Below are 27,729 nucleotides of genomic sequence, written 5' to 3'. Positions count from 1 at the left end.
GATAAAGGCCCCCATTGCAGGCTGGCTGTTTGGATGAATGGGAAAAGGCAGCCAGTGGGGAGAAGGCAGCAGGGCAGGATGAAAAATAATGGTGACAGGAAGGGCTTGCAACTTTGCACCTTCACTAGTTCCCAGAAGGGTGCAAAAGGACACCTGGAGTCTAGTCTCAGAGCTACTGTCGTCTTCCTTTCTGCTTATTTGCCCGTAAACTGAGGGGGTTGGGCTGGAAGAAATTTCAGGTCCCTACCATTCCAGACATGCCATGAATCTGTGAGTCGAGGAACACACTCTTCTACTTCCTACACACCACCTGAAGGGAACTATACAAGGTAACCACCATTCTATCAAGCCTTCCCTAGTGTGATCTCCCAGAGAAGACTGAATTTTGCCAGCAATGATTTTCAAAGCAGAATTTCCTCACTACCAACACCCGCTGGGAATCTGTTATCAATGCAAATTTTCTGGGCCCTCCTCAGACCTAATGATTGAGAAACTCATTAGTTTATGGTTTTCCAAGTCCTCCAGGTGATAGTGATACACATTGAAGTTTTAAAATCTCTGCTCTAGAGAGACCTTCATAGAGAGGAGAATTACTAACTACAGGTTTTGCAAGTGTGTTCTCTTCCCTGTTAATAGTAGCTATAAGCTTGTTGGAGTAATTTTGAATAGCAGGTTAATCATTTATTCTACAAGATTCTGAGGAATTCGAACCCATGATGGGCAATATGATAGGGGAGGGAATGTGAAGAACAACTGGCCTAGATGTGAGAGGGCTCAGATATGCAGGGAGCTGGGATTTTGGAAGTCTGATGGCAAGAAAGAAGGATTAGACATTAGAAGGACAAAGGTTCAAGTTCTATCCCTTTGTACATGTTCACAGTATAATTTGGGGAAATTACATTTATACCCCTAGCTCCAGTATCCTTCCTATAGGGAAGGATATGTAGTAGCAGGCATATTTGCAATAGCCAATTAACCTCACAAAACAAACTGTAGGAATGATGAAACAAGTATGAAACAAGTGCTTCTATTTTTTCAAAATTATTCCTTATGTCATCTTCCTTATTTCTGAACACATTCTTCAAGTAGCTTCTAAATATCCCACTACTGAAGAAGGATACACTACATGTAGGAACAGATTAGAAAGCTTTAGTAGTAAGGTAAAAATGAATTCCCCTAGGGAGAGGTGAAAATTATAGTCTCTGGCCCCAAGATTATAGGGTAAAAGTATACAAAGATTTCCTGAGCACCAGTGGCAATGTGTAATTTCTGTTGAGCGAAAGGAGTTGCTTTGGATTTCAGAGGGCTAGAACTTTTTCCTCTTCCCACAGAGGCATCGATGAAAGATACCTAAGCTGAACAGAGCCCTGGGAATTTGCTCAAGATTTGTCTTTATTTCACAGAAGGTTCGAAAGATGGAGTCACTGACAACAGGGAAACCTGAACTACATTTTTTCCCTCCTCTTTATACTGAAAAAAATTTTACTATCTAGGTGGCTCTCCAGTTTCAAACAAAACCCTTTGAGCATCTCTCTGGTGAAGACAGAGCAACAGGCTTAGAAGTGAAGTAGCAAAGGACATCAGCAAAAAAAACTCAGACACAAGAGCCTATATGAAATGATACAAGACTCTAGTAAGGACTTGCCAAGAAAAACACACACACACACACACACACACACACAAAGATTCAATACCTGGGAATGGGACAAGAATGTCAAAACATATTTTAAAAAGAAGCGAATTTTATTTATGCATAGTTGACCTTAAGGGCTTCCCTGGTGTCTCAGACAGTAAACTAAAAGCATAGACTCAGAAAACTCGAAGGAATGTTGAGAGTGGAGTAAACCATTCATAGAGACATGGGTTTAGCTTCCTATCCACTGCAAAAATAAACTTCTTTTGCAACACCTCAAGCAATTCTCATCCATTCTCTACTCGATCATCTCTAATGATTGAAAACTCATTATCTCCAAAGTCTTCTGCTGGTATAGCTCTAAAGTTTGGACTGATCTTCACTGTATCTTAATGTAGTCAAACAGCATACTATAATGTCCACAAGTCCTACTTTTGCCTTCTGGACATCAATGGAGAGAACTTTTTTTTTTTTAACCCTTTGTGAATGTCATAGCCATTTGACCTATGAAAACAACTCAGTTATTTTTCTCCATTTCTGCCCTGCAGGGTCAAAATCTAAGTTCTTACCACTTTCTTTGGTATTAACTTCTGGACTTGGCTACATTTTGGCTATCTATCTCAATATACTTGAGATTTCAGTTCCCTCTCAATAATGGGTACTCTGAACATAGTATTACAATTCAACTGCAAGATATTTGTAGGCTGTTGAAAATACAGATTCCATGGTACTTCACTCAGATGTTAATAAAACAAATTGCTAGGGTAGGATTAACTATCTGCACTTTAACAAGTTTCCTAATGTGCTCTGAATAAAGCATAATACTCCAGTCTGACTAGTTCAGAGTAAGAATAAAGAACATTAAAAGAATAATACTGTCCATCTTTTTTTTTAATAAATGATAACCCATTCTTGTCTTTAGTTTTCCTGGCACATTATTCATCCTGTTGTTTATTTTTCCCATTTGCACAATTACATAATAATTAAATATTCAAATATGGCAGGCACAAATTACATAGAGAAGTCTTCTGTGTTTCTTTCCCTTCTCTTGAGAAAGCCACTGTATACATGCCTAGATTTTTAAATTTAAAAATTTGCAGAAACACACACACCCATAAGTTCTCATACATGTAAATGCATAATTTTTATGAGATCATACTAAACATTTTTATTTACAATATACTTTTCATGTAATAACATGTCTTAGATTGTTTTTCTTCTTGAACACTAATTTTATAGGCTTAATGACACTTTGTGAATTTTTATATTTCATGCTTAAGTGGCATTTTTGTTGCTGTTCATCCTCTTTGTTATATATTTCTGTCACATCTTCTTCATTCCTGAGAATGATACCAGAGTTCTGGCTATTTAGATGAATTTATTCTTACTGAAATAATTTATGAATTGTCAGAATTTAATACATTGCAAATACAATATATAATTTAATACACAAGTGATTTAATTTAGTCTGTTTTTTGTAAACTCATTATTTTCTTCTGTCTCCTTTCTATCTTCTTTTCTTTCATTCTTTAAAAAGAATCTGGTTCCCTAAGTATATTGTTAATGTGTTACCTGGTTTTTTTTTCCTAGTTTGAAAGGGATGATAAAGATGCCAAAATTCACACATTTCCACTTTCTCAAGCACCTTCCCAGGTGGCTTAGTGAGTAAAGAATCCACCTGCAATGCAGGAAATACAGGAGACTTAAGAGACCTAGGTTTGGGTCTTCCCTGGGTTGGGAAGACCTCCAGGGAAGATCCCCTGGAGGAGGTCATGACAACCCACTCCAGTATTCTTGCCTGGAGAGTCCCACGGACAGAGGAGCCTGGCAGGTTATAGTTTATAAGTCACAAAGATTAAAACACGATTTAATCTTTAAGGTCAGACACGATTAAAACAATAGAGCGCACATGCATTTTCTCAAGAGTTTTTGTATATGGATCAGATTTAAGGTCAAAATAGCTTTCAATGCATATTGCTTCATCATCCCTCTAGAGAATTTTAAATCAGTTCTATTCATGAAGAATGTTTCAGGTTGTCTGCTTCTATCTGAAGAGGACTGCTAGAACATTATAGAAATAATTAGCTTTCAATTTCTTCTTTTTTGTCTCTGCCGTGTCTTGCTTCTGCACTAGTTTTAACATAAGTACGGATGACAAACATGAACTGTGACCTCTGTCTGGACAAGAGGCTCCCAGGTGCTTTAACTGTTCTCCTGTGACTGTGATTTCCAAATGTGTGATGTCCACGTTCATCTACAATTGAAGACATTTCAACCATCATTAGTATATTTCCCCTTTTCACCCCAGCATCTATATCTTCCACATGTTTGGGGAAGGGGTCATTTTTGAACCAGTTAAGTTCTTCCACTTTCCTTGACATAAGTTCATTTGTATCTAGTTTTCACAATACATACAATTTCTTAACCTTATTAGTACCACACTTACAAAACCTTAATACATGAGACTATTTTCCTTTGCTCAACGATGCATGCTGGCTAAGTGACTTCAGTCATTTCTGATTCTTTGTGACCCCATGGACTGTGGCCCGCCAGCCTCCTCTGCCCATGGGATTCTCCAGGCAAGAAGGCTTGCCATGCCCTCCTCCAGGGGGATCTTCCCGACTCAGGGATCGAACCCTCATTTCTGGCATCTCCTGCATTGGAAGGCAGATTCTTTACCACTAGTGCCAGCTGCAACCCCCTTGCCCAACGATATCTAGATAAAATTTAAAAAATGACAACATAGTTTTTTCAGAGATGTACACCAATGCTAACTCTCACATATTGCAGATGGAGATATCAACTAGTGTAACTGGAAAATTCTTTTGTAGTTGTTTTTTTTTTTTTTTTTAATTAAGTAAAACATACACCTACCCTATAGTTCACGTCTTGGGACTTAACAAAGAAAAGTGAAAATGTCCACAGACAGTCTTAGAAAATAATGTTTATATGAACCTAATGCATTGGATTGGCCAAAAATGTCATTGAGGGCTTTCCATAACATCGTATGGAAAAACCCAAACTAACTTTTTGGCCAACCCAATATAATGGTCCCCAAATGGAAACAATTCTAATAATCTTCAACAGGAAAGCAGCCAAACACATTGTGGTATATTCATAAAAATGGAATTCCATTCAGCAAGAGAAAGAAAAGAAGTACTGATAGTCACAACTACATAGGGGACATTAAGATACATTAAACAAACCAGACACAAAGCAGTACATTGGGAGTTGGAGGCTGATATGCACACTGCTATATTTAAAATAGATAATCAACAAGGACCTGCTATATAGTACAGGTAACTCTGTTCAATACTCTGAAATAACAAGAATAGCTACATGTATAACTGAATCACTCTACTGTACACCTGCAACTAACACAACATTGTTAAGCAACTAGATTCCAATATAAAAGTTCAAAAAGAAGTGCATTCTGTTTGATTCTGCTTTTATGAAATTCAATAACCTATGATGATAGAACTCTGGTAGTTGTTACAACAGTAGAGGTTGACAAATAAGGACATAATAGAATTTCTAAAGATGGGAATGTTCCATAATTTATTTTAGGCTGGTGATTTCATAGTGCTTAGATTGTTACAATTAACTGAACTGAACACTTAGGATTTGTGCATTTTATAGCATGATAATTATATCAGTTATATATGCCTCTATATATTTATATTCATATTTATATATAAGATTTCCAGAGGTTGATTGATGTTCAGCAAAAATGATATGTTCTCTTTCATCTTCACGTTTTTGTTCTCTGAGCAAGGTTTGTTAATCTGTTGCCTGGATAGCTCCCATTCATCCTACTAGATTGAGCATGGATTTCTTTTCAGAAGACTTTTCTGACCACAGATCATTCTAAGCTCCTCATCTGGGTTCTGATGCTTCTGCCAAAGCACATATCAGCCCACACTGAGATTATCCACACTAGTTGTAATCAGTTTACTAGGTGAAGTTTTATAAGGCACAGGTTTTGCTTTGATGTGTTCTAAGTCCAAAAATGGTCACAAAAGAGATGTTCAGAAATTGTGTAATAATTGAATGAATGATTCCAAGTGGTAGGGTCCCTGAACTTACACCTTGAAGTAAAATTTTTAGCAAACACCCCTAAACATGGTTAATATGAGCATCCTTCTGATTGCATATTGAGAAGCACAGCTTTAATATGAGCACTGATGTAGAAATTAAGTGTACATTTTGAGCCCATAATATTTTATACCATATAGCTTTCCTTAATAAGTTCATCTACTTGTTCCCTTGACATCTCACCATCACATCTTTAATTACACAAAGCCAGTGATGGACAGGAAAACCATATTATCCAAATTGGGAAATACTTAATTAAAAAGAAATAAAACAATTACATCAGGATGACAGGCACAAACTGGACAAAGAGGGGCACAGTTGTATTCTATTTATGGAGAAGTAGGGCACAGAACTTTCAGATAAGAATGAATACAGTAAGGATAATACTTATTTTATTCTGTTTCCAGATTTATCTTATGCATGGACTTTCAATGATAACCCCTTATATGTTCAAGAGGACAACAGACGGTTTGTATCACAAGAGACAGGGAACTTGTACATTGCCAAAGTGGAGCCATCAGATGTTGGCAACTACACTTGCTTCATAACAAACAAAGAAGCCCAGAGAAGTGTTCAAGGACCACCCACTCCATTAGTACAGCGCACTGATGGTAAGATGATGAGTTATCTTAGGGATAAATTTTGTCTGTGAATTTTGAAACTTGGGGATATCTGTAGAACTTTCTGCTTTCCTCTGTTTCAGTGGAGCCATAATATCTAGGAGTTGAGGTTTAATTCACAAATATGATGAAAAATCACATATTGTCAAAAATAATAGAAAACTATATAATTAATCCACATGGTATAGTACAGATGATTCTGAGAATGCTATGCCACTTCCTCTCTGGATCTGAAACAGATCCTTTCTTCGTTTAAGAAATATTTTATTAAAAAAGAAACAATGTTTGAGAGAGTAGTTATGTGTGTGTGAATGTGTGAATGCTGACAAAATGATTCATTCACCTAATATAGTTTTGATGAACATATGATACAGCTTTTCTTTAACACCACTTTCTTTTCCGTATTTGTCTCTTTTGTTCACCCTTTTATTTCCTAGTTGGCAAGGCAGGAAAACAATTCACATCCAAGGAAAGTAAATCAAGTCAACATTAATAATGAGCATTCCAAAGAAAAATGAAACACAAAATTCATACTAATTATATTTCTCCAAGAAACATAATTTAGATTGGTCTCTGATGATTTTGGAGTTTAGTCAAGCCATAGCTGGTACAAGATTTAGAGCTAGAAAACCTAAGAAAGTCATCAAAGTAGAAGAATCCTCTAGTTGATTCTTTAATTAAATATTCACAGTGGTAAATGTAAAGATGGAAATATCTGTTGATGCGTTTTCTGATCAGATTCTGGACTTGTAATACGTCTATAGAGTTTTTCTCCTCTCTAAGTTCAAGAAAAGCAGGAATATAATTTAATGATGGCTAACAGAATCATGGAATTAGCTCCATACAGGGAGTTCTTATGACAGAGCTTTTATAATCACTAACTATTCAAATATATTTGCATGGTCTTAATTTAGAATTCATCAACCACTGGACTTATTCTTAAGTCCAATTTCTCCCCTTCAGTGAGTGCTCTGTTCATGATCACAAGAGCTCCTAAGCCAGTAATATGCATAGAAACTATCATATTGGCCTTTTTCCTCCCTATCTACCTACTTTCTTAACTTCTCTTCTTAATTCCTTCATTATTCCATCTCCTCTATTCTTTTCACTACATTTATGGTAAAAATATACAAAAGCATCATACATAGTACTAAAAAAAATCTCTTCTAAAAGTAGTCACTCAAGAAATATCACATGTCAAGGAAATAGAAAAAATAAAATTTACCAATTTATTTGAATGAAGTAGTACTCTGTCTTTTCAACCACAGCCTCTTCGAATGTTTAGAATGATTAAGTTCTAAAAAAGGAAGTATTTTTATTTTATAAAAGAATTTATTTTATTTTTAAGATGCTCTTGTGGAATACAGGGAAATTTGGAATGCATTTATTCTGATATTTTGGTATTATATCTTAGGTATTTCTTTTTTAGGGGAGAGAGGGATGAACTAATTTTTTTAAACAGCATCATGAAGTGATGCTTTCCATCATTCACCATCAGTATAGAAAAATATTGTTAACTAAAGAACAGAATAATCACATTTTGATAACTAAAGCATTTGCTTCATAGAAAATCTCTGTTCTTTAGAAATGCTGCTAGCTCTTTTGGTATTTAACAGGTGTGATGGGGGAATATGAACCGAAGATTGAAGTGCGTTTTCCTGAAACTATTCAAGCTGCAAAGGATTCATCTGTAAAACTGGAATGCTTTGCCCTTGGAAAGTAAGGTTGTTTTTTCTTTTTCTAATTGTTTTAATTAATACAAACAAAAAAATATTTTGGTATTCAAATGTTGCCCTATAGGTAAATCAGCAAACATTTTAAAAGCTGGGCAAAAGGGGAACTTTCTGATTGGACTTTAAATAAACATGTCTAATATTAATGCTCTAAAAATGATTGGGGAGATGATTCTGCCAAATGGGCCAATATTTACTCTAGTTTAAGCACAGTGTAAGCCACTTAGGCAGCACATTGCAAAGTGATAAGTGAGCTTGCATAAGATGGCAAGCAGGTCACTAAATTTTTGATGTATCCTTTACTCTATTTTCTTGTACATCCAGAAATATATTACCTGGAGTGTCTCCTTGCTTAATTAATCAACAACTCTTGTAAATGAAAAACCTGCACAGCTAGTTTCCAAAATAAGGCAAATTAAAGGCCATTGTTCATAGTGGATAATTAGAATTGAGCCAAACCTGTCCTGGTAGGGGAAGCATTTTGCTTTACTACTCAGATAAGTGTTTATAAGCAATAAGTTTGGAAAGCTTTAAATCCAGCTACATATATATTTTTTTTTCATGGAATGTTCAGAACTGCATTTTAGCAATATTAAAACTTCATTTTGACACCCATAAACACCAGTAACCAAGTAACAAAGTGATAAAATTCCACTTTAAAATATTAATATATATATGAATTATCTGGGGGATAGCTAAATTGAGATTCAATAGATTCGGTGTGCTATCTGATTTCTTCATTTCCAACAAACTCCTAGGTAATAGTGATTCTTCTTGCCTATAGAATATACTTTGAATAGTAAGAGACTTTACTCTCAGCACCACTTTTAAGTGCTTCCTATAAATCCAGAATCTATTCCTCATGTGGGCCTCATATTCAGAAATAATGATTTACATTCAAAACTATGGGAAACATCCTTAAAAGTCTTCATCCTATTATTAAGCAAATATGCCAAGCAATCCAAATAATGTTTGTTCGTTTCTGTGTGCATGCTCAGTGGTGTCCGACTCTTTCCAGCACTAAGGAGTGTAGACTGCCAGGCTTCTCTGTCCATGGAATTTGCCAGCAAGAATACTGGAACAAGTTGCCATTTCCTCCTCCAGTGGATCTTCCACACCCAGGGATGGAACCAATATCTTCTACATTTCCTGGATTGCAGATGGGATTCTTCACCACTGAGCCAGAGGGGAAGCCCAATCCAAATAATGCTGGTTACTAAATATTTTGTAATCAGCATTATTTGGCTCTGTTTCCCTAGTGGCTGAGTGGTAAAGAATCTGCCTGCAATGCAAGAGCAGCAGGAGATATGGGTTCAATCCCTGGACTGGGAAGATCCACTGGAAGAGGAAATTGCAACCCACTCCACTATTCTTGCCTAGAGAATCCTGTGGACAGAGGAGCCTGGCAGGCTACAGTCCACAGGGTCGCAAAGAATCAGAATTGACTGTCAGTTCAGTTGCTCAGTTGTGTCTGAGTCTTTGCGAGACCACGGACTGAATCATGCCAGGATTCCTTGTCCCATCACCAACTTCGGGAGCTTGCTCAAACTCGTGTCCATTGAGTCGGTGATGCCATCCAACCATCTCATCCTCTGTTGTCCCCTTCTCCTCCTGCCTTCAATCTTTTCCAGCATCAGGGTCTTTTCTAATGAGTCCGTTCTTCGCATCAGGTGGCCAAAGTATTGGAATTTCAGCTTCAGCATCAGTCCTTCCAATGAATATTCAGGATATCCTCTAGGATAACTGGTTTGGTCTCCTTACACTTCAAGAGACTCTCAAGAGTCTTCTCCAAAAACACAGAGTGCAAAAGCATCAGTTCTTCAGTGTTCACCTTTCTTCATGGTTGAACATCCATACACGACTACTGGAAAAACCATAGCTTTGACTAGATGGACCTCTGTTGGCAAAGTAGCGTCTCTGCTTCTTAATGTGCTGTCTAGGTTGGTCATAGCTTTTCTCCCAAGGAGCAAGCATCTTTTGATTTCAAGGTTGCAGTCACCATCTGCAGTGATTTTGGAGCCCCCCAAAATAAAGTCTGCCTCTGTTTCCATTGTTTCCCCATCTATTTGCCATGAAATGATGAGACCAGTTGCCATGATCTTCATTTTTGAGTGTTGAATTTTAAGCCAGATTTTTAACTCTCCTCTTTTACTTTCATCAAGAGGCTCTTTAGTTCTTCACTTTTTGCCATAAGGATGGTGTCATCTGCATGTCTGAGGTTATTGATATTTCTCCCAGCAATCTTGATTTCAGCTTGAGCTTCATCCAACCCCCCAGTATTTTGCATCATGTTCTCTGCATTAAAAATTAAATAAGCAGGGTGACAATACACAGTCTTAATGTACTCCTTTCCAAATTTGAAACCAGTCCATTGTTCCATGTCGAGTTCTAACTGTTTCTTTTTGACCTGCATACAGAATTCTCAAGAGCAAGGAAGGTGGTCTGGTATTCCCATCTCTATAAGAATTTTCCACAGTTTGTTGTGATCCACACAGTCAAAAGCTTAGTGTAGTCAATAAAGCAGAAGTAGATGTTTTTCTGGAATTCTCTTGCTTTTTCTATGATCCAATGGATGTTGGCAATTTGATCTCTGGTTCCTCTGCCTTTTCTAAATCTAGCTTGAATACCTGGAAATTCTCAGCTCATGGACTGTTGAATTTTACACATCTGGCCCCATAGTATTTGTTCAATAAATAATTATAGATTGTTTAAATTATTTTAAGAGACTGACAATTGGGAGTTTTGTCAGTTTTTGTTTATTTGCCTTGAAAGATATGATGAACTTTCACCATTTTCAAGCTTTCTCAGAAATTAAAGTATATAAAACACCATAAAATAACAGCAAAATACTTTGAAAATTTGTTGATTTATTTATAAAAGAAAACCAATGAAAAATAGTATCTGAAAAGAATATTAATAGTTTATTCTATCATGTTTAGCATCAGGAAATATAGTTACTGTAATTTAAAAAATACTCACATAATTAATAAATGAAAAAGATTGATGCTAGTTCTCAAGAATCTCATGTAAATAAATTTCATGTGCTAATCATTTATAGCTAAGAATTTATATGATATGCCTAATCCTCTTAGTTGTGCAGGGTACCTCATATTTTTTTTATATTTGAGGAAGATGATGAGGATCAAAGGATATAAGTAACTGGTTCAGCTTCATGCTTTTGATAAGAAAGAAAGGACACTTAAAATTTAGTCTCACCTGATTTTAAATTCTGAACTTAGAAACTTTTGAGTAAATGGTTAAGATAACTGCTCTCCAAGTTAGAGGAGGCAGATTGAACTCTCAATTTTCTCAAGAGTTGTCTAACAATCGACAAGCATCCTTCTTAACTGTTATGAATTTCCATATCCTCATGCAAAAAAGATTAAAATGATATCTATCTCCTGTATTGTTTTGAAGATTACAGTGTAAAGATATGTAAAAATATGGCAAATATGATGTACAAAATAAAAATCCCTCAATGATAAAGTGTATGTTCATTGTTAAGTTTGTATATAAAAGAGCTGATGCACATGAAATAAAATTAAGGAAGAATGGGAAAATGATGAGAATTGCTTCACTGTACCTCTTAGAAAATCGTCAAGGAAATAATTGATTTAGTGGAGTATGTCCCATAACATTTTATCTGACAAAGTTAATCATTGTTGAGATTATATTTATCAAAGCTATTGTTAAAATGGAATTGAAATGCCTCAGTGTTAAAATGGAAAGTCTGAAGCATCCACAAGGACATAATGGTAGTGTTAAAACGTTCTGCGTAAGAAACATGTATTCTGTGTAACTGAAGTGCAGACATAGTTTTCATTTCTTCAGATGAACAGAATGTAGATGAAAATCCTTTATATATTTGGAAAATATTATGCAAATGTTAGCTGCTGCTGCTAAGTCGCTTCATTCGTGTCGGACTCTGTGCGACCCCAGAGACGGCAGCCCACCAGGCTCTCCCGTCCCTGGGATTCTCCAGGCAAGAACACTGGAGTGGGTTGCCATTGCCTTCTCCAGTGCATGAAAGTGAAGTCGCTCAGTCCTGTCCAACTCCTAGCGACCCCATGGACTGCAGCCTACCAGGCTCCTCCGTCCGTGGGATTTGCCAGGCAAGAGTGCTGGAGTGGGTTGCCATTGCCTTCTCCTGAAAATGTTAGCTACTAACAAAAAAGACTTTTTACTGCCTGTGCCCTCTGCAGTGGACATTTACCAAATACTCTACTGACTTTTCTGAATTTGCAGCATTAACATACACACAAACAATGCACTCCCTAGAAAATTAATTAATTGATAAACATAATTAACAATCTGAAAAGAGCAAAATCAACCCCTCTTTTAAATGATAAATATCTATTTGCAGGTCTATTGCCAAGTGTTTTACAAACTATTGAATGATAATTATAAATCATGTTCTCTGACAACTCTTTATAAAAATATTGCATGCAATACTTGATTTTGTTATATTTTTTTCAAACCAATATGTTCCAAACAATGTTGCGACTGCTTTGCACAAATCCTTTTAAATCTCCTCATTCACCTTCTGAGGTACAACACTTCTCTGTAGTAAGTTGGATACACCCCAAACTGAAAAAGCTAATTGGTTCAGTGAGGAATAAAATCAAGAGTTCTTTCTCTTATCAACAATGTTTTTTGTTTTTAATTTTATTTTATTTAACTTTACAATATTGTATTGGTTTTGCCATACATCAACATGAATCCGCCACAGGTATACACGTGTTCCCCAACCTGAACCTTCCTCCCTCCTCCCTCCTCCCTCCCCGTACCATCCCTCTGGGTCATCCCAGTGCACCAGCCCCAAGCATCCAGTATCGTGCATCAAACCTGGACTGGCGACTCATTTCATATATGATATTATACATACTTCAATGCCATTCTCCCAAATCATCCCACCCTCTCCCTCTCCCACAGAGTCCAAAAGACTGTTCTATACATCAATGTTTCTAAACACTTTTGCTAACTAATTACTGACTACTGTTTATGCTATAAATTATACATTCATTAAACTAAGGTTTATATATTTTAGTTAATGAGAAAGGAGTTGAAGTAGAGGGGGGGTAAGGAAATTAGTAGGTGAATAAGAAAGAGGAACACACACACACACACACACAAAATAACATAAGTCATTCCCACATCATATTCACCATTTTTTTTAAAGGACTTTAAACAGTTCCTGAAATACAGACTGGTTTTCATGAAATATTTGTGGAAATATTTCCTAAGTAGCTAGGAAATAATTCCCTTTATCCTGGGAATATTCCTTCTCTTGAATGGGCAGATTATTTTGGAATTTATCTTGCTAATTGGCCTCTGAGCTTCCTAGGTCTGTGGTTTGGTAACTGTCACTAATTTTGGAAAATTTCCAGTCATTCTTACTTCAAATATTTATTCTGTTCATTTCTCTCTTTGCTCTCCTTCTGGTGTTCCCATTAGACATCTGTTTCACCATTTGTAGTTCCCCCAGTTCCTGGATATTCCATTCTTTCTTTCTTTCTCTTCACATTTTAATTTGGGATTTTTCCATTGACATTTCTTCTCATTCACTTACTCTTTCCTCATGCTCAGTCTACTGGTAAACCTATCAAAGACATTCTCATTTACATTACAGTGTTTTTATATCTATCTCTTCCTTTTGATCCTTTCTTAGAATTTCTTTTGTTTTCCTGCTACATCAATCCTCTGTTCTTTCATGCTGTCTGCTTTTTCCATTAGAGCCCTTAACATATTAATTTTAATAGTTTCAAATTCCCAATGTGATAATTTAAAAATATTTGCCGTATTTGAGTTTGGTTCCACTGTTTGCTTTTCTCTGCAGAGTGTACATTTTAACTGGCCTTTTATATATTTTTGTTGTTGTTAAAAACCTAGTAGGATGTAATAGGTAAAAGTAAGTGATTTTACTCTGGATTTTAGTGTAAACTTCTATGTTTATCTGGCAAGGAGTTAGGCTGTGTTTACTGTTTGCCATAGCTGTGGTTTCAGAGGCTGAAACTCCCTCTTGTTTTTCTTTCTGTTTTCCGTTATCTTCAGGTTTCCCTAGAGACTCTCTTAATTAGAGATTGAGGTCTGCAGTTTCTTTACCTATAACCCCTAGCTATTTATTCAGAAGACCTATTGATATATGAATGTCCGTGTTAGCTAAGTTTAAAATCTCAATAATTTATGGATCTGTTTCTGTTGACTGTTTTTGCTTTTAATCATGATTCCTATTTTTTTATGCTTTTCAGGCTATCTAATAATTTAATTTAATTAGAGATATAATAAATATTATGTTGTTAAAAGCTGGATTGTTGTGTATTTTTTCAAGTATTGGATTTTATTGATAGGAATTAAGTTGTAGTGAATCTGCTTGACCTTTCTGTAGCTTATTTTTAAACTTCCTTGAGTATGGAGTAGATGTTAGTCTAAGGCTAGTTTATTTCTAAGATGTTTCTTCCTATCAAATGCTCTAAATGTTTACTATCTCTCTTCTCTAGCATGTTAGAACTCTAACATCTTTTAGCCCTGTTTGTGCCCTGAAAATTGTTCTTTGCCCAGCCTCATTTCTCATTCTTATGCAGATTTCTGGAGCACTTTCTTTTTCTAGTCCCATTGTCTCTGATACTCTGCTCTGCAATCCCAGCCACTTCAGGCACCTTGTGTCTCCTAACTCAGTGATGAATGTAGTCTTGTCTTATTTATGCTTGCTTCTTCATTCAGTGTTCTGGAAAGTGCCTGGAGGTAAAAACCTGGGATATCCATGGCTTACTTCGTACATTTCCCATCCTTTAGGGATCATAGTTTTATGCTGCCCAATGTTACTTCCCTGGAATCAGGTTTGTTTCCCATTATATTTGTCCAGTTTTCTAATGGTTTCTGGCAGGAGAGTAAATGCAGGTCCAGTTAATCCAACAGTGCTAAATTCCAGATTTTTTTTTTTTTAAGGCTAATTTTGAAAGTAAAAAGGTGAAGTTTGAGAGATGAAATAATTGATATATATAAGTTTTAAATTTGCAATTCAAATTAAAAATCATTGATTCTGACTCCAAAACTCATGCTTTTAGCCATTTGATACTTACATCAAATTATCTTTTTAATATACAAATTAATTCTCCATGTGCAGATGCAGTTAGCCCTCAGTTCTGTAAATGTTTTCCTTTAAAAGGCTTGAAAATTTTCAGCAAAAAGGTAAAAAAGATGTTATCTGAGAATGAAATTATGGATATTTCATTAGGGATAGTAATTATGGATAGTAAAATTATGGATAGTACTCTGCAATTACTAATATTGCAGCAAATAACAAGTTTAATTTTATATATTAAAGTTTTTGATAATTCAAAAGATAACCTTTTCAAAATTCATTATTTTTGAATGAGAAGAAAAAACTCTCTCTAAAAATCAATCAGGGCCATTGCGGAGAATACACCCCACTGGTTTATATGTGGCAATGGTAATAGCTACTATTTATAAAAATCTAGGATAGATGTTTAGGAAGAATACAGAACACATACCAACAACCTAGGGGGCTACTGCAGTCATGCAGGCAGAGAGTGTGGAGAATGAGATCTATGGAAGGCTGGCTAGAGTGTTTACTCAAAGACCCTAACTATCTTAAACCACCATGGGCTAATGTGAATATAGAATAATTGAGACAAAACTTCAGATACCTGCTTGAACTTTAATTATTATGACTTTGGGGACATGTATCTCACTTTCTATGTTGGAGTTTCAGAGCTGACATGATCACAGCTTTCAATTCTCAGTTTTGTCTCATTTGTTTAACACGGCAGACTCTTAATTATCTAAGCTGCAAATTAATTGTATTGTGAAATACCCTGAGAAACTCCTTGGATAGGTGCTATTCAAATATAGTATGATTTACTGATAGATCTCTGTGTCTCCTTTCAAGAAAATATATGCCTTTATTCTTAGTAAAGAAGTTAAACTGATATAATCATAACTCTTCTAACACTCTCATAAACAACCAAACATATATACTTTTCTCTTTTTTTTCTTAATAACTTTGCTGTCAATGCTCTGGAATGCAAATAAAATTAGTCGCTTTACTCAACGTTCCTATGTGTTATGAAGCCTTCACACAGAGGGCTATATTTATGTATAGACAATGATATTTATGTATACAGGTATATCTTATTCATTTTTTTCTAATTTATGAAGGAAAAGATACCCCAGCTTAGCTATTAATGTTAAACAGTAAATATGAAGTCTCACCAAGATATTGTTATCCATTTCAGAACTTTCAGATGAAAGAGCAGCTATTTGACTTTGCTTTCTTTTACACATATCTGAACATCACTGTTCATCACTGGACATCACTGAAGAGCATACCACAGAAAGATTGCTCAGGATGCTCAGAATGACAGTAGCATTTTAACACATTATTAGTTTTTAGCAGAAACTAATGCCTGCGGTATTAATACATCTCTGGCCAATAATATGTTAATATTCATCTAGGTGAATTCAGGGTTTTCAGGATTTTAACACTTGCTTTAAAAAAATTCAGAGAGACATCTTAAAAATTTCCCATTTGAATGTCAGGAACACATGTACACCCATGGTGGATCCATGTCAATGTATGGCAAAACCAATACAATATTGTAAAGTAATTAGCCTCCAATAAATAAATAAATTTTTTTTAAAAAGAGAAAGAAAAAAAATAAAAATAAAACATTTCCTCATTAAGTTAAATGGATAGAGAGTAAATTATTTTCCTATGAATAGCCTGTCCTTTTTGTCCCACAATGTAGTATACTGAAGGTACTCTTCAGATTCTTTCTAACTGCTTTGTATTTTATCATGATTTTCTATTGGTTTGCATGAGATGATATGGTAAATTCCATGCAAATATGAGAACTGACAAGCATTCAAGCCAATCTTTGAAAAACTGAAAGACAGCAATCCTCAACAAAGGAACACATAAACACACATTCATCATAGGGCTGAAAGTTTTATCAGTGGATTCACTAACATTTCAAGGAAACATGGTGTTCTAGAAAGTGTATAGGCTTTGAAGAGATCAGGGTTTAAATACTCAGTCCCCCTGTCAAGTTCCCCTGGAGAAGGAAATGACAACCCACTCCAGTATTCTTGTCTGGAGAATCCCATGGAGAGAAAAACCTGGTAGGCTACAGTTTATGGGATCGCAAGAGTTGAACACGACTTAGTGCTATCTTCCTTTTCTTTCCCCTGTCAATAGCTGGACCACTAGGATCAGTTTCCTATCTGTAAAACAAAGGCAAAAACTAGATGGATGAATAGATAGATAGGCAGGTGGACTATAGAGAGAATAGGATTAATGTAAAGTGAAAGTGAAGTCACTCAGTTGTGTCCAACTCTTTGTGACCCCATGGACTGTAGCCTACCAGGCTCCTCAGTCCGTGGAATTTTCCAGGCAAGAGTACTGGAGTGGGTTGCCATTTGCTTCTCCAGGGGATCTTCCCAACCCAGGGATTGAACCCGGGTCTCCCGCATTGCGGGCAGATGCTTAAATAATTGTAAACTTCACCACTCCCTTATCATAATCCCTAGCTTATAATAGGCAATCAATACATAATAACAATTAATAAACTGTGGTACTGTAATTGTCAGTGGTGCTTTGACTGAGAAGGTAAAAAGGAATACACAGGATGGAGAGAAGGGATTTCTGCATTATATTTCTTTGCTAATACAATCCTCAAGGACTTGCTCAAAACAATGGATTTAGCATTTTAAAATAACGTATTTATTCTTGATGAGGATTATTGACATCCCCTCATTCACTCACTTGGCAAATTAAGCTCCAGTATCTATTAACTTAGTAAATATGCATTGAATATCTTATTCAGTAGTTAATTCCTTTATGTCTTCACTCAGTCAGGAGGAATTCTGACAGCAGATGCTGGGCTAGGCCCTGGGGATATAAAGATAATAGAAAGACCCCAGGGAGTTCGAAGGCTACTGAAAATAGGATTGATATAACAATATGGATCACACATTTTTTTTTTCTCCCTAGAATCTGTTCTTTCCTTACAAACGTTCAATGAAGGAAGATTCAAGAATACTCTCTCTGGGAACTTGCCTGATTATCTTCGCTCCAGGTTACTCCTTTTTAAACTGAGACTGGAAAGAGTTACTCTCAATTTCTTTGGTAGAACTAATAAGAGACTTTTTTTGAAGGAATTTTTTTGTGTGTCTCTGAGAAATAGAAGATTCTTGCCTCTTTCTCTCCTACTTCATTAATACCCCTTTCCCCCCAAAATTTTAAAATAATGGCTTTAGAACAGAAAAGTCAGCTGACAGTATGGTAAAATCCCATATAATACCACACAGTTTTCCTATTATTAATACTTTAAATTAAGATGGTACTTATGTTACAAATAATGAACAAACACAAATATGTCTTTATTAACTAAAGCCATACTTAATTCAAATTTTCTTGGTTTTACTCGATATCCTTTTTAATTCTAACATTCTATCCCAGGTACCATATTGAGTTTTCTTGTCTCCCTGGGGTCTTCTTGGCTATAATTAACAATGTCTCAGACAGTTATTGTTTTTGATAACCCTGAGAGTTTTGAGGAGTAGTGGTCACTTTTATTGTGGGATGACCCTCTACTGGAATTTGTCTGCTGTTTTCCTTAACTTTAACCTGAGGTTATGGGTTTTGAGCAAAAAGACCACAAAAGTAAAGTGCCATTTTCACCCATCATATCAAGGTTATTACTCTATCAATATGATCTATGGCTGCTAATGCTGGCCTTCATCACTTGGCAGAAGAAGTTTTGTCAGTGTTCTCCACTGTAAACCTACTCATTTTTCTCTTTTTCCATTATTGAGTCTTTGGAAGGGTCAAAGTATATGGTTCATATCTAATGAGTAAAAGGTCATGATTTACTTCTTCTAAGGTGTGAACCTATGTAATTTATTTAGAATTCTTCCTCATGGGAGATTTTTCACTTCTCTATCCTCGTTTATCAATTTATTCAATCTTTTATTTATATCAGTATCACATAGTGGATATTTATTTCACTTTGGGGTTATAATCCAATACTGCTTTCTTTTCATACTCAAATCATTTCAGCATATTCTTTGTAAAACACTTTTAAAAATCTTTAAAAGTATATATTATGAATACATTTCCGATTAAACCATTTTCTGTACCTTCATATGGAATGACAGTGGGGCATTCAAATGTGTATTTTCAGCCAGTCTCTTACTGGTGGATTTTCAGTTTAGTTCAGTCATTCGGTTGTGTCTGACTCTTTGTGACCCCATGAACCACAGCATGCCAGGCCCCCCTGTCCATCACCAACTCCCGGAGTCTACCCAAACCCATGTCTATTGTGTCAGTGATCCCATCCAACCATCTCATCCTCTGTCATCCCCTTCTCTTCCTGCCCTCAATCTTTCCCAGCATCAGAGTCTTTTCAAATGAGTCAGCTCTCTGCTTCAGGTGGCCAAAGTATTGGAGTTTCAGCTTCAACATCAGTCTCTCCAAAGAACACCCAGGACTGATCTCCTTTAGGATGGACTGGTTGGATCTCCTTGCAGTCCAAGGGACTCTCAAGAGTCTTCTCCAACACCACAGTTCAAAAGCATCAATTCTTCAGCACTCAGCTTTCTTTATAGTAGAACTCTCACATCCATACATGACTACTGGAAAAACCATAGCCTTGATTAGACGGACCTTTGTTGGCAAAGTAATGTTTCTACTTTTTAATATGCTGTCTAGGTTGGTCAGAACTTTCCTTCCAAGGAACAAGTGTCTTTTAACTTCATGGCTACAATCACCATCCACGGTGATTTTGGAGCCCAGAAAAATAAAGTCTGACACTGTTTCCCCATCTATTTTCCATGAAATGATGGGACCAGATGCCATAATCTTAGTTTTCTGAATGTTGAGCTTTAAGCCAACTTTTTCACTCTCCACTTTCACTTTCATCAAGAGGCTCTTTAGTTCTTCTTCACTTTCTGCCATGAGGGTGGTGTCATCTGCATATCTGAGGTTATTGATATTTCTCCCGGCAATCTTGATTCCAGCTTGTGCTTCTTCCAGCCCAGCATTTCTCATGATGTACTCTGCATATAAGTTAAATAAGCAGGGTGAAAATATACAGCCTTGATGTACTCCTTTTCCTATTTGGAACCAGTCTGTTGTTCCATGTCCAGTTCTAACTGTTGCTTCCTGACCTGCATACAGGTTTCTCAAGAGGCAGGTCAGGTGGTCTGGTATTCTCATCTCTTGAAGAATTTTCCACAGTTTGTGGTGATCCACACAGTCAAAGGCTTTGGCATAGTCAATAAAGCAGAAATAGATGTTTTTCTGGAACTCTCTTGCTTTTTCAATGATCCAATGGATGCTGGCAATTTGATCTGTGGTTCTTCTGCCTTCTCTAAAACCAGCTTGAATATCAGGAAGTTCATGGTTCACATATTGCTAAGCTTGGCTTGGAGAATTTTGAGCATTACTTTACTAGCGTGTGAGATGAGTGCAATTGTGCGGTAGTTTGAGCATTATTTGGCATTGCCTTTCTTTGGGATTGGAATGAAAACTGACCTTTTCCAGTCCTGTGGCCACTGCTGAGTTTTCCAAATTTGCTGGCATATTGAGTGCAGCACTTTCACAGCATCATCCTTTAGAATTTGAAATCACTCAACTGGAATTCCATCGCTTCCACTAGCTTTGTTCGTAGTGATGCTTCCTAAGGCCCACCTGACTTCACATTCCAGGATGTCCAGCTCTAGGTGAGTGGGAGTGATCACACCTTCATGATTATCTGGGTCTTGAAGATCTTTTTTTGTACATTTCTTCTGCTTATTCTTGCCACCTCTTCTTAATATCTTCTGTGGACATTTATTTTCCTTCTATTTTGTTTACATTTTTTTATCATAAATAATGATGAAATGAATATTCTTGGAGCTGTATTTTGTCCATCTGCATGCAAACCTCTTCAGTATAATTTTAGAAAATTAAATTATTAAATAACAGGAATGTAAAAGCTAAAGTTTCTGATATGTCTTGGCAAATTCTCCTCGAGAACAACTGCAGAGGGTCCATTTTCAAATGGACCAAATTACAAGTTGGGTCTCTTTTGATCTTACATACTGATTCCAAAAAGTCAGACATTCCTTTCACTTTTTTTTTTTCTATTTCAAAAGCCAAAATTGGATTTTTACATTGCTGTTTCAAAAATCAAATTAATCTAAAGGCCCTAAAAATCATCCAAGCAGAATATATATATATTTCTGCAAGTAACTCTTTATCCTTTCCATCTCAGTCTACCATCACCTTTCTCAGCAGACTTAGAAATCTTACTTTTTAAGTAACTGGCAATTGCAGAAGAGAAAGATTTCAAATCCAAGTTGGAACTGAACTGAAGGAAAAGAAGTTACTTCCATTTTTCCTGTTAACCTTGGAACCCATCTCTAGAAATTTTATTGGAATATGGAGGCATCTCAATATGTTAAAACAAAAACAACTCTGATTTCATCTTCTGGCCCCCGGACAAAAGAATCTCTACCCCCTGATTATAAAATACATTAGTTAATTAGGTAAGGTATATATTTCTAAACAACAATATATTGACCAAAAAGATGATTTTCATGCTGTAGCTGTTTAGCTCATGCAGAAGCAGCAAAGCATGGTAGTTTAGAGCTCAATCACTATGGAAAGAGACTTTAGTTCAAATCTTTTTTTTTTTTTTGTAATTCACTGTGTGATATTGGGCCTGTTACCAACCTATTCTATTCCCAATCTCCTTATCTACAAAATGTTAATAGCAATAGTCTTGTGTCTTAAGATATTATCATATAGTTTCAGTGAAGCACTTAGCACAATGCCTGGTGTAGAATGTGATCAATAAATGTTAGCTATATTAATAATAGAATGATTAAATATAACCAACCATATGTAATGTCTCCTTAATTTCTTTAGGTGAACATTTATGATTATGAGCTGAGCTAAAGTCAAGCCCTATAATTTCTAAGGAATTCTAACTCTCAACATAATTTTGAAGGAACGTGAGCCTCCAGAACCTACCTTGACCAAAGTATAATTTCCTCTCCTGTAGGGCAACATAGCACTCATATACTTGGTGAAATATTTGTTTAGGATTAATATTATGTATTCATAAAACATTATGGAGATGCTATCGACCAAGGGATAGTTTTCTTTCTTTTTTTTTTTCCTGCTATGTACAGTGTTATTTTCAGCCCTAATATACCTTGAAATTATGGGCTCCTGTTTTACGTTTCATGTACCAATTAGTGCTTACACTGTGGAGTAGAAAGTGGCCATAAAAGTCTTAGGGACTTGGGACAATAGAATCTTACTATCCCTGTGTGGATGATCATAGTACTGAGACAATCTAGCAAACTTTATTATAGGTTCTAACTTTATATTTCAGAATTTATTCTCATAATATATATCCGCATTTTATCCTTTCAAGCAGCCTTTTATGTACCCATTGCTATCTCTAGTTATAAGGAGAAAGCTGAGGCTCAGAGATGTGAGGTAATTTGCACTCATTTACACAAAACTTGCCTGTGTCCTACATGCAAGTACTGTTTTGCTACCACTGCTATTAAGACCAAACTATCTGTGGGCTTTTCACCTGGCTGCAACAAGTGTAGTGTCAAATACCAGAAAAATGCATGCACATTTCAGGGGATAATGTTTTGTCCCCCGAGGGAAACCTGGTATAGACACTGACCAGGAGAACAGGATCATGACTACATTTAGATCACACAGAGAAAAAAGAAAAAAATATCCTTTTTTCCATAATAGTGAGATTGCTTTGCTACAGAACTCATGAATTTATCCATATTGTATCCCCATAGGACAATCTTATATCCCAAGCTCTTTGTATGAATATTTCAAGTTGAGGAAATGAAAGCAGCTAGTTGAACAGTCTGAAAATTGAACAGAGGCACTCTGTGCTGGTTTTGTCATTCTGCTTCCCAGTCTTCGATTAAAAATGGCCACAGACAGGATTTTTTGAAATGAGGTTCAAGTTAAGAATAATCCCAAATATAAGCATCTTAAGAAACTGGTTCTCTGTACCAGTTTCTACTTAAAACTTGGTATAGCCTGGATTTAAGCTGTGGATAATGAGGTTTAAGAAATCCAAGGGAAAAATATAAGCTTTCTCAAATAGCACTAGTAATGAAAATTCTATTTATGGGGTAAAAGTATAGAAGTGAAGCAGAGTTTCTATAAGTGTGTGAAGAGCTTTAATTTAACTTCCAATTCAGGTTGAATTAGGACGGATGGTTAACAAATACATTCTCTGTCTCCAGATAAAATTAATAGGATGCTCACTCTGTAAAAGCACGATGACAAGAGAGTAAGAAGTAAAAGTCCTCATGGCAATGCTTATTTAAGAAGCACACAACCAGAGGAAGAGGGAAGAAAGATAAATAAAAGGGAGAGGGAAGAAAGAAAAAGAGAGAGGGAAAGGAAATAAGTAAGGAAGAAAGAGAAGCAGAGAGAAAGAAGGAAAGAGAGAGAAAAAGGGAGGAAAGGAAGGAAGGAGAAAGAAAATTTGCTTTTATGACCTAGTAATGGCACCCCACTCCAGTACTCTTGCCTGGAAAATCCCATGGATAGAGGAGCCTGGTAGGCTGCAGTCCATGGGGTCGCTAAGAGTCGGATACGACTGAGCGACTTCACTTTCACTTTTCACTTTCATGCATTGGAAGAGGAAATGGCAACCCACTCCAGTGTTCTTTCCTGAAGAATCCCAGGGACAGCGGGGCCTGGTGGGCTGCAGTCTATGGGGTCGCACAGAGTCGGACACGACTGAAGCGACTTAGCAGCAGCAGCAGCAGCAGTCTTTTAGAACTGTGCAGGCTCATGTTGCAGGAAAATATAGATACAAAATAAGAAAAGGCTACTGTAAAGTTTTCTGAAGTACACAGTTCATGAGTGTCTCATTTGTGCTGTGAGGAAACTTTGAATGAGAGAGTTACTTCAAACTGGTTTTCTTTACTGAGATTTGTATTCAAGCTAGAGTCTGACCACATTTGTAAAGATTAAAAAAAAAAAAAAGTGTGTGTGGAGGGGGTGGATTTGGAGCTGAAAGGGAAATTTTACCAGAAATGGCTGATACCTGAAGTTACAGGATGATGGTGGTACCATGCATTTTGACTTAACCCTTTAATGGCAAAGCTTCAAGTGATTTAATAAGAATCCTCATTCTGAAGACCCTTCAAAGATCTCCTTGTTCCACTGAACTCTTCATACATTAATATACTAACTTTGGATTTTAAATAGACCACTTATTTTAAATTAAAATGAACTGCCAGGGAATACTGCATCACTGATATCATCAATATAGATAAGCTAGATAGGTCTTAAAAAGAATGTTGAAGCCACAGAAGGAAAAGGAGTCTACTAGTGCTAATAACTGAATGGGTGGCAACTCAGAATTGGAAGGTGGATCACAATAAATTAGCCTGTACTGGAACTCTAAGTGGAAGAGAATTGGCAGGTAATAATTTAGCAGAAATTACCTGTCTAAACGTGAGTACCATTTCAAAAAGGTAATTAGGATTGTTAACAGCTTCCAGCTGAATATTAAACTGAGATGACGTATGGACACCATCTGTCACAAGCCTGGTACATAGTAAGCACTCAATTAATGGTTATTACTATTCATAAATAAATGCTTAGCTTTCTCACAATGCATTTTTTTTCCTCTTTGGTGAAAGTTGTCTAATTACTTTCCTCCATACCACAATGGTCTTAGATGATTTGTCAAGCTAAAAATAAAAGTATTTTACAACAAACATGCTATAGCTCACTTGCAAGATCCCTGCTCTCATGATAAGGAAAGGAACGTGATGGCTATGATCAGAGGTATTATCTCCTTAGCAGTCAGTCTATCAAACAGGCAGAAGCAAGACATTTACTTCTAGAGACATATATGCATGTTTGTGCACCCATTTCATGTACAGTATGGAGATCTGATTTTAGTTTATGCATGATTCATAAATCAGTTTATGTTAAATGCCTAGTCATACAGAGTTCTTAAAGGAGAATAGAAAACAAATAAACATAAGCTAGGATTCTTATCTTGAAATGATAACAATAATAATTTAAAATTATTTTTAAAGTCATTAACACAAAAATACTGTTTAATGTGTTTTCGATGGTGTTAAATGTGTGAAATGTATTATATTAATACCATTTAATCTTCACTATAATCCTGTGAAGTATATACTAGTATTAAGCCCTATTCTCGGCTTCCTGAGTAGCTCAGCAGGTAAAGATTCTGCCTGCAAAGCAGGAGACCCTGGTTAAATTCCTGCGTTGAGAAGATATACTGGAGAAGGGATAGGCTACCCACCCTGTATTCTTGGGCTTCCCTGGTGGCTCAGACAGTAAAGAATCTGCCTGCAGTGAGGGAGATCTGGGTTTGATCCCTGGGTTGGGAAGATCCCCTGAAAGAGGGCATGGCAACCCACTCCAGTATTCTGGCCTAGAGAATCCCCATGTGTATAGGAGTCTGGCAGGCTACAGTCCATGGGGTTGCAAAGAGTTGGACGTGACTGAGTGACTAGGACAGCAAGCCCTATTCTAATAAATGAGAAAATTTATGTTATAAATGTACAATACAATATAGCTGGTAAGTTTAAGAATTACACTCTGCTCTGTACTCTCTATATAGTATTCTAATAGCTTTGCTATTAACAGTAGTACCAGTATTAGTATTTCATTGCTTACATAGAATGGTGTATCTTGGAAAATTTAGCTTACATTTGAAATTGAACTCACTACTAATATAATTTCATCTTTTGTTGACTTTAGTTCTTCCCACACACCGTCCACTTGGGATGGCTTCAGAAAAGAGAGAGGGTGTGAAATATAAAGCAATTAATTGTTAACTACTAATTGGCACTTGCCTTTGGCACTTGCCATCTGCCTCTATAAGGATTAAATAATGTGTTGCTGTAGCTACTGACTTTCAACATCCCCTGAAAGGAGTTCAGGGCAGAGAGCAGAAACGAGGTAACCTGTGCTCTGGGAAAAACTGGCAGAACAGGTCTTCAGATAGTTAGAAAATTTCAGGAGCTGATTTTATGAGCCCAATTCTTATATCCTCTGATATCTAGAAAAGCCCTAAAATTCATCATGATGATGACTGCTCCTCATGACTAGCAAAAGCCTTTTGCAAAAAGTATGTGCTTTACTGAACATACTCTCCCTTCACCAAAATCACATATATACTGATCTTTCCGCCTACCTCTTTGGAACAGTTTCTCAGAGACATGCTGTCTCCCCGACTATAATCCTTATTTTGTACCAATAAAACATAAGTCACCACTGTCACATGATTCGTTCTTTTAAAATCTGCAACATTTACATCATTTACTGTCTTCATAAGACATGCCCAGACTAAATGGGAACTTTTCATTAAAACAAACGTGCATTTTTATGTAATCTATGCTTTACAGTTATTCTCCCTGACACTACAGCTCACATGATCAGTAGTAATCAGGAGGCTCCTGACATTCATATTTTGTAGTGACATAACAAATCTGAAAAAAAAAAACTTAACATTGAATTAGTATCTGCAAAATCATATAAAATTTGATTTTTCTGCCATTAGAAATTTACAAGAAATGCAGCCATAAAATGCACTTGATAAGACTCAATTAAAAAAAAACAAATGTTTTAGTGACTATTTTTGATAGTTTAGTTGCTCTGAAGAGGGTGGGGAGATTTGAGAGAATGGCATTGAAACAGGTATAATATCATGTATGAAACAAGTTGCCAGTTCAGGTTAGATGCACGATACTGGATGCTTGGGGCTGGTGCACTGGGACGACCCAGAGGGAGGGTATGGGGAGGGAGGAGGGAGGAGGGTTCAGGATGGGGAACACAGGTATACCTGTGGCGAATTCATTTCGATATTTGGCAAAACTAATACAATACTGTAAAGTTTAAAAATAAAATAAAATTTAAAAAATATATATAATATCCTAAAGAAATCTGCTAATACCATGTCATACAATTCAATCACACAGATAGAAAATATCTTAACAGCTTTTTAACCCAGGCATTCAGCCCATTTCTCAAGTCTTTTTAAAAATGAAAGTAGCAGGAAAACTACGCAAACAGGCATAAGGCAAAAAAATGACTATTGTTTAACAGATATATTTGAGGTTTCTTTTTTGGCATTGACACGCTTTAATATAGGCATGTGAAGAATTCCAAGTTACCTTTCTTTATGTTAGCTTTGGTTTTCAAACACAGTGTCTCCATTTTGTTGGAAATTGTTGCCTAGAAGTGCCAAGTATACATCCAACATCTGAGAAAACCTAGCGACAAAAGATCCTGTTTTTAATAGCTCTTTCAAAGGCAGTCCCAGAATTGATCTACTTGTTTCTGATTGTGATGTCTTAGTTACCATAGTTGACCCACAATGGTGGCCACAATACACCAGTTTCTAATGGTAAGACCTGAGTTTTGTGCTCACTCTTGCATCCAGATGTGCACGTATGCATGCTTAGCTGTGTCTGACTCTTTGCAGTCTCATAGACTGTACAACCTGTCATGCTCCTCTGTTGATAGAATTTTCTAGCCAAGAATACTGGGGTGGGTTGCCATTTCCTGTTCTAGGGGATCTTCCCAATCCAGGGATAA

General features: G+C 36.3%; 1 protein-coding gene across 1 annotated transcript in view; it reads left to right on the top strand.

Moving 5' to 3' along the window:
- The window catches only part of CNTN6 (contactin 6), a 320,429-nt gene that overhangs the window by 199,082 nt on the left and 93,618 nt on the right, over positions 1-27,729 (top strand). The window contains exons 6-7 of the mRNA NM_001191459.2: positions 6,136-6,339; positions 7,965-8,067. Coding sequence (NP_001178388.1) covers positions 6,136-6,339; positions 7,965-8,067 — 307 coding nt within the window. The remainder of the gene's footprint in view (positions 1-6,135; positions 6,340-7,964; positions 8,068-27,729) is intronic.

This window comes from Bos taurus, chromosome 22 (genome assembly GCF_002263795.3).
Source record: "Bos taurus isolate L1 Dominette 01449 registration number 42190680 breed Hereford chromosome 22, ARS-UCD2.0, whole genome shotgun sequence".
NCBI lineage: Eukaryota > Metazoa > Chordata > Mammalia > Artiodactyla > Bovidae > Bos > Bos taurus.
Note: the sequence above shows the minus strand (reverse complement) of the source record. Positions and strands in the feature narration are given on the sequence as shown.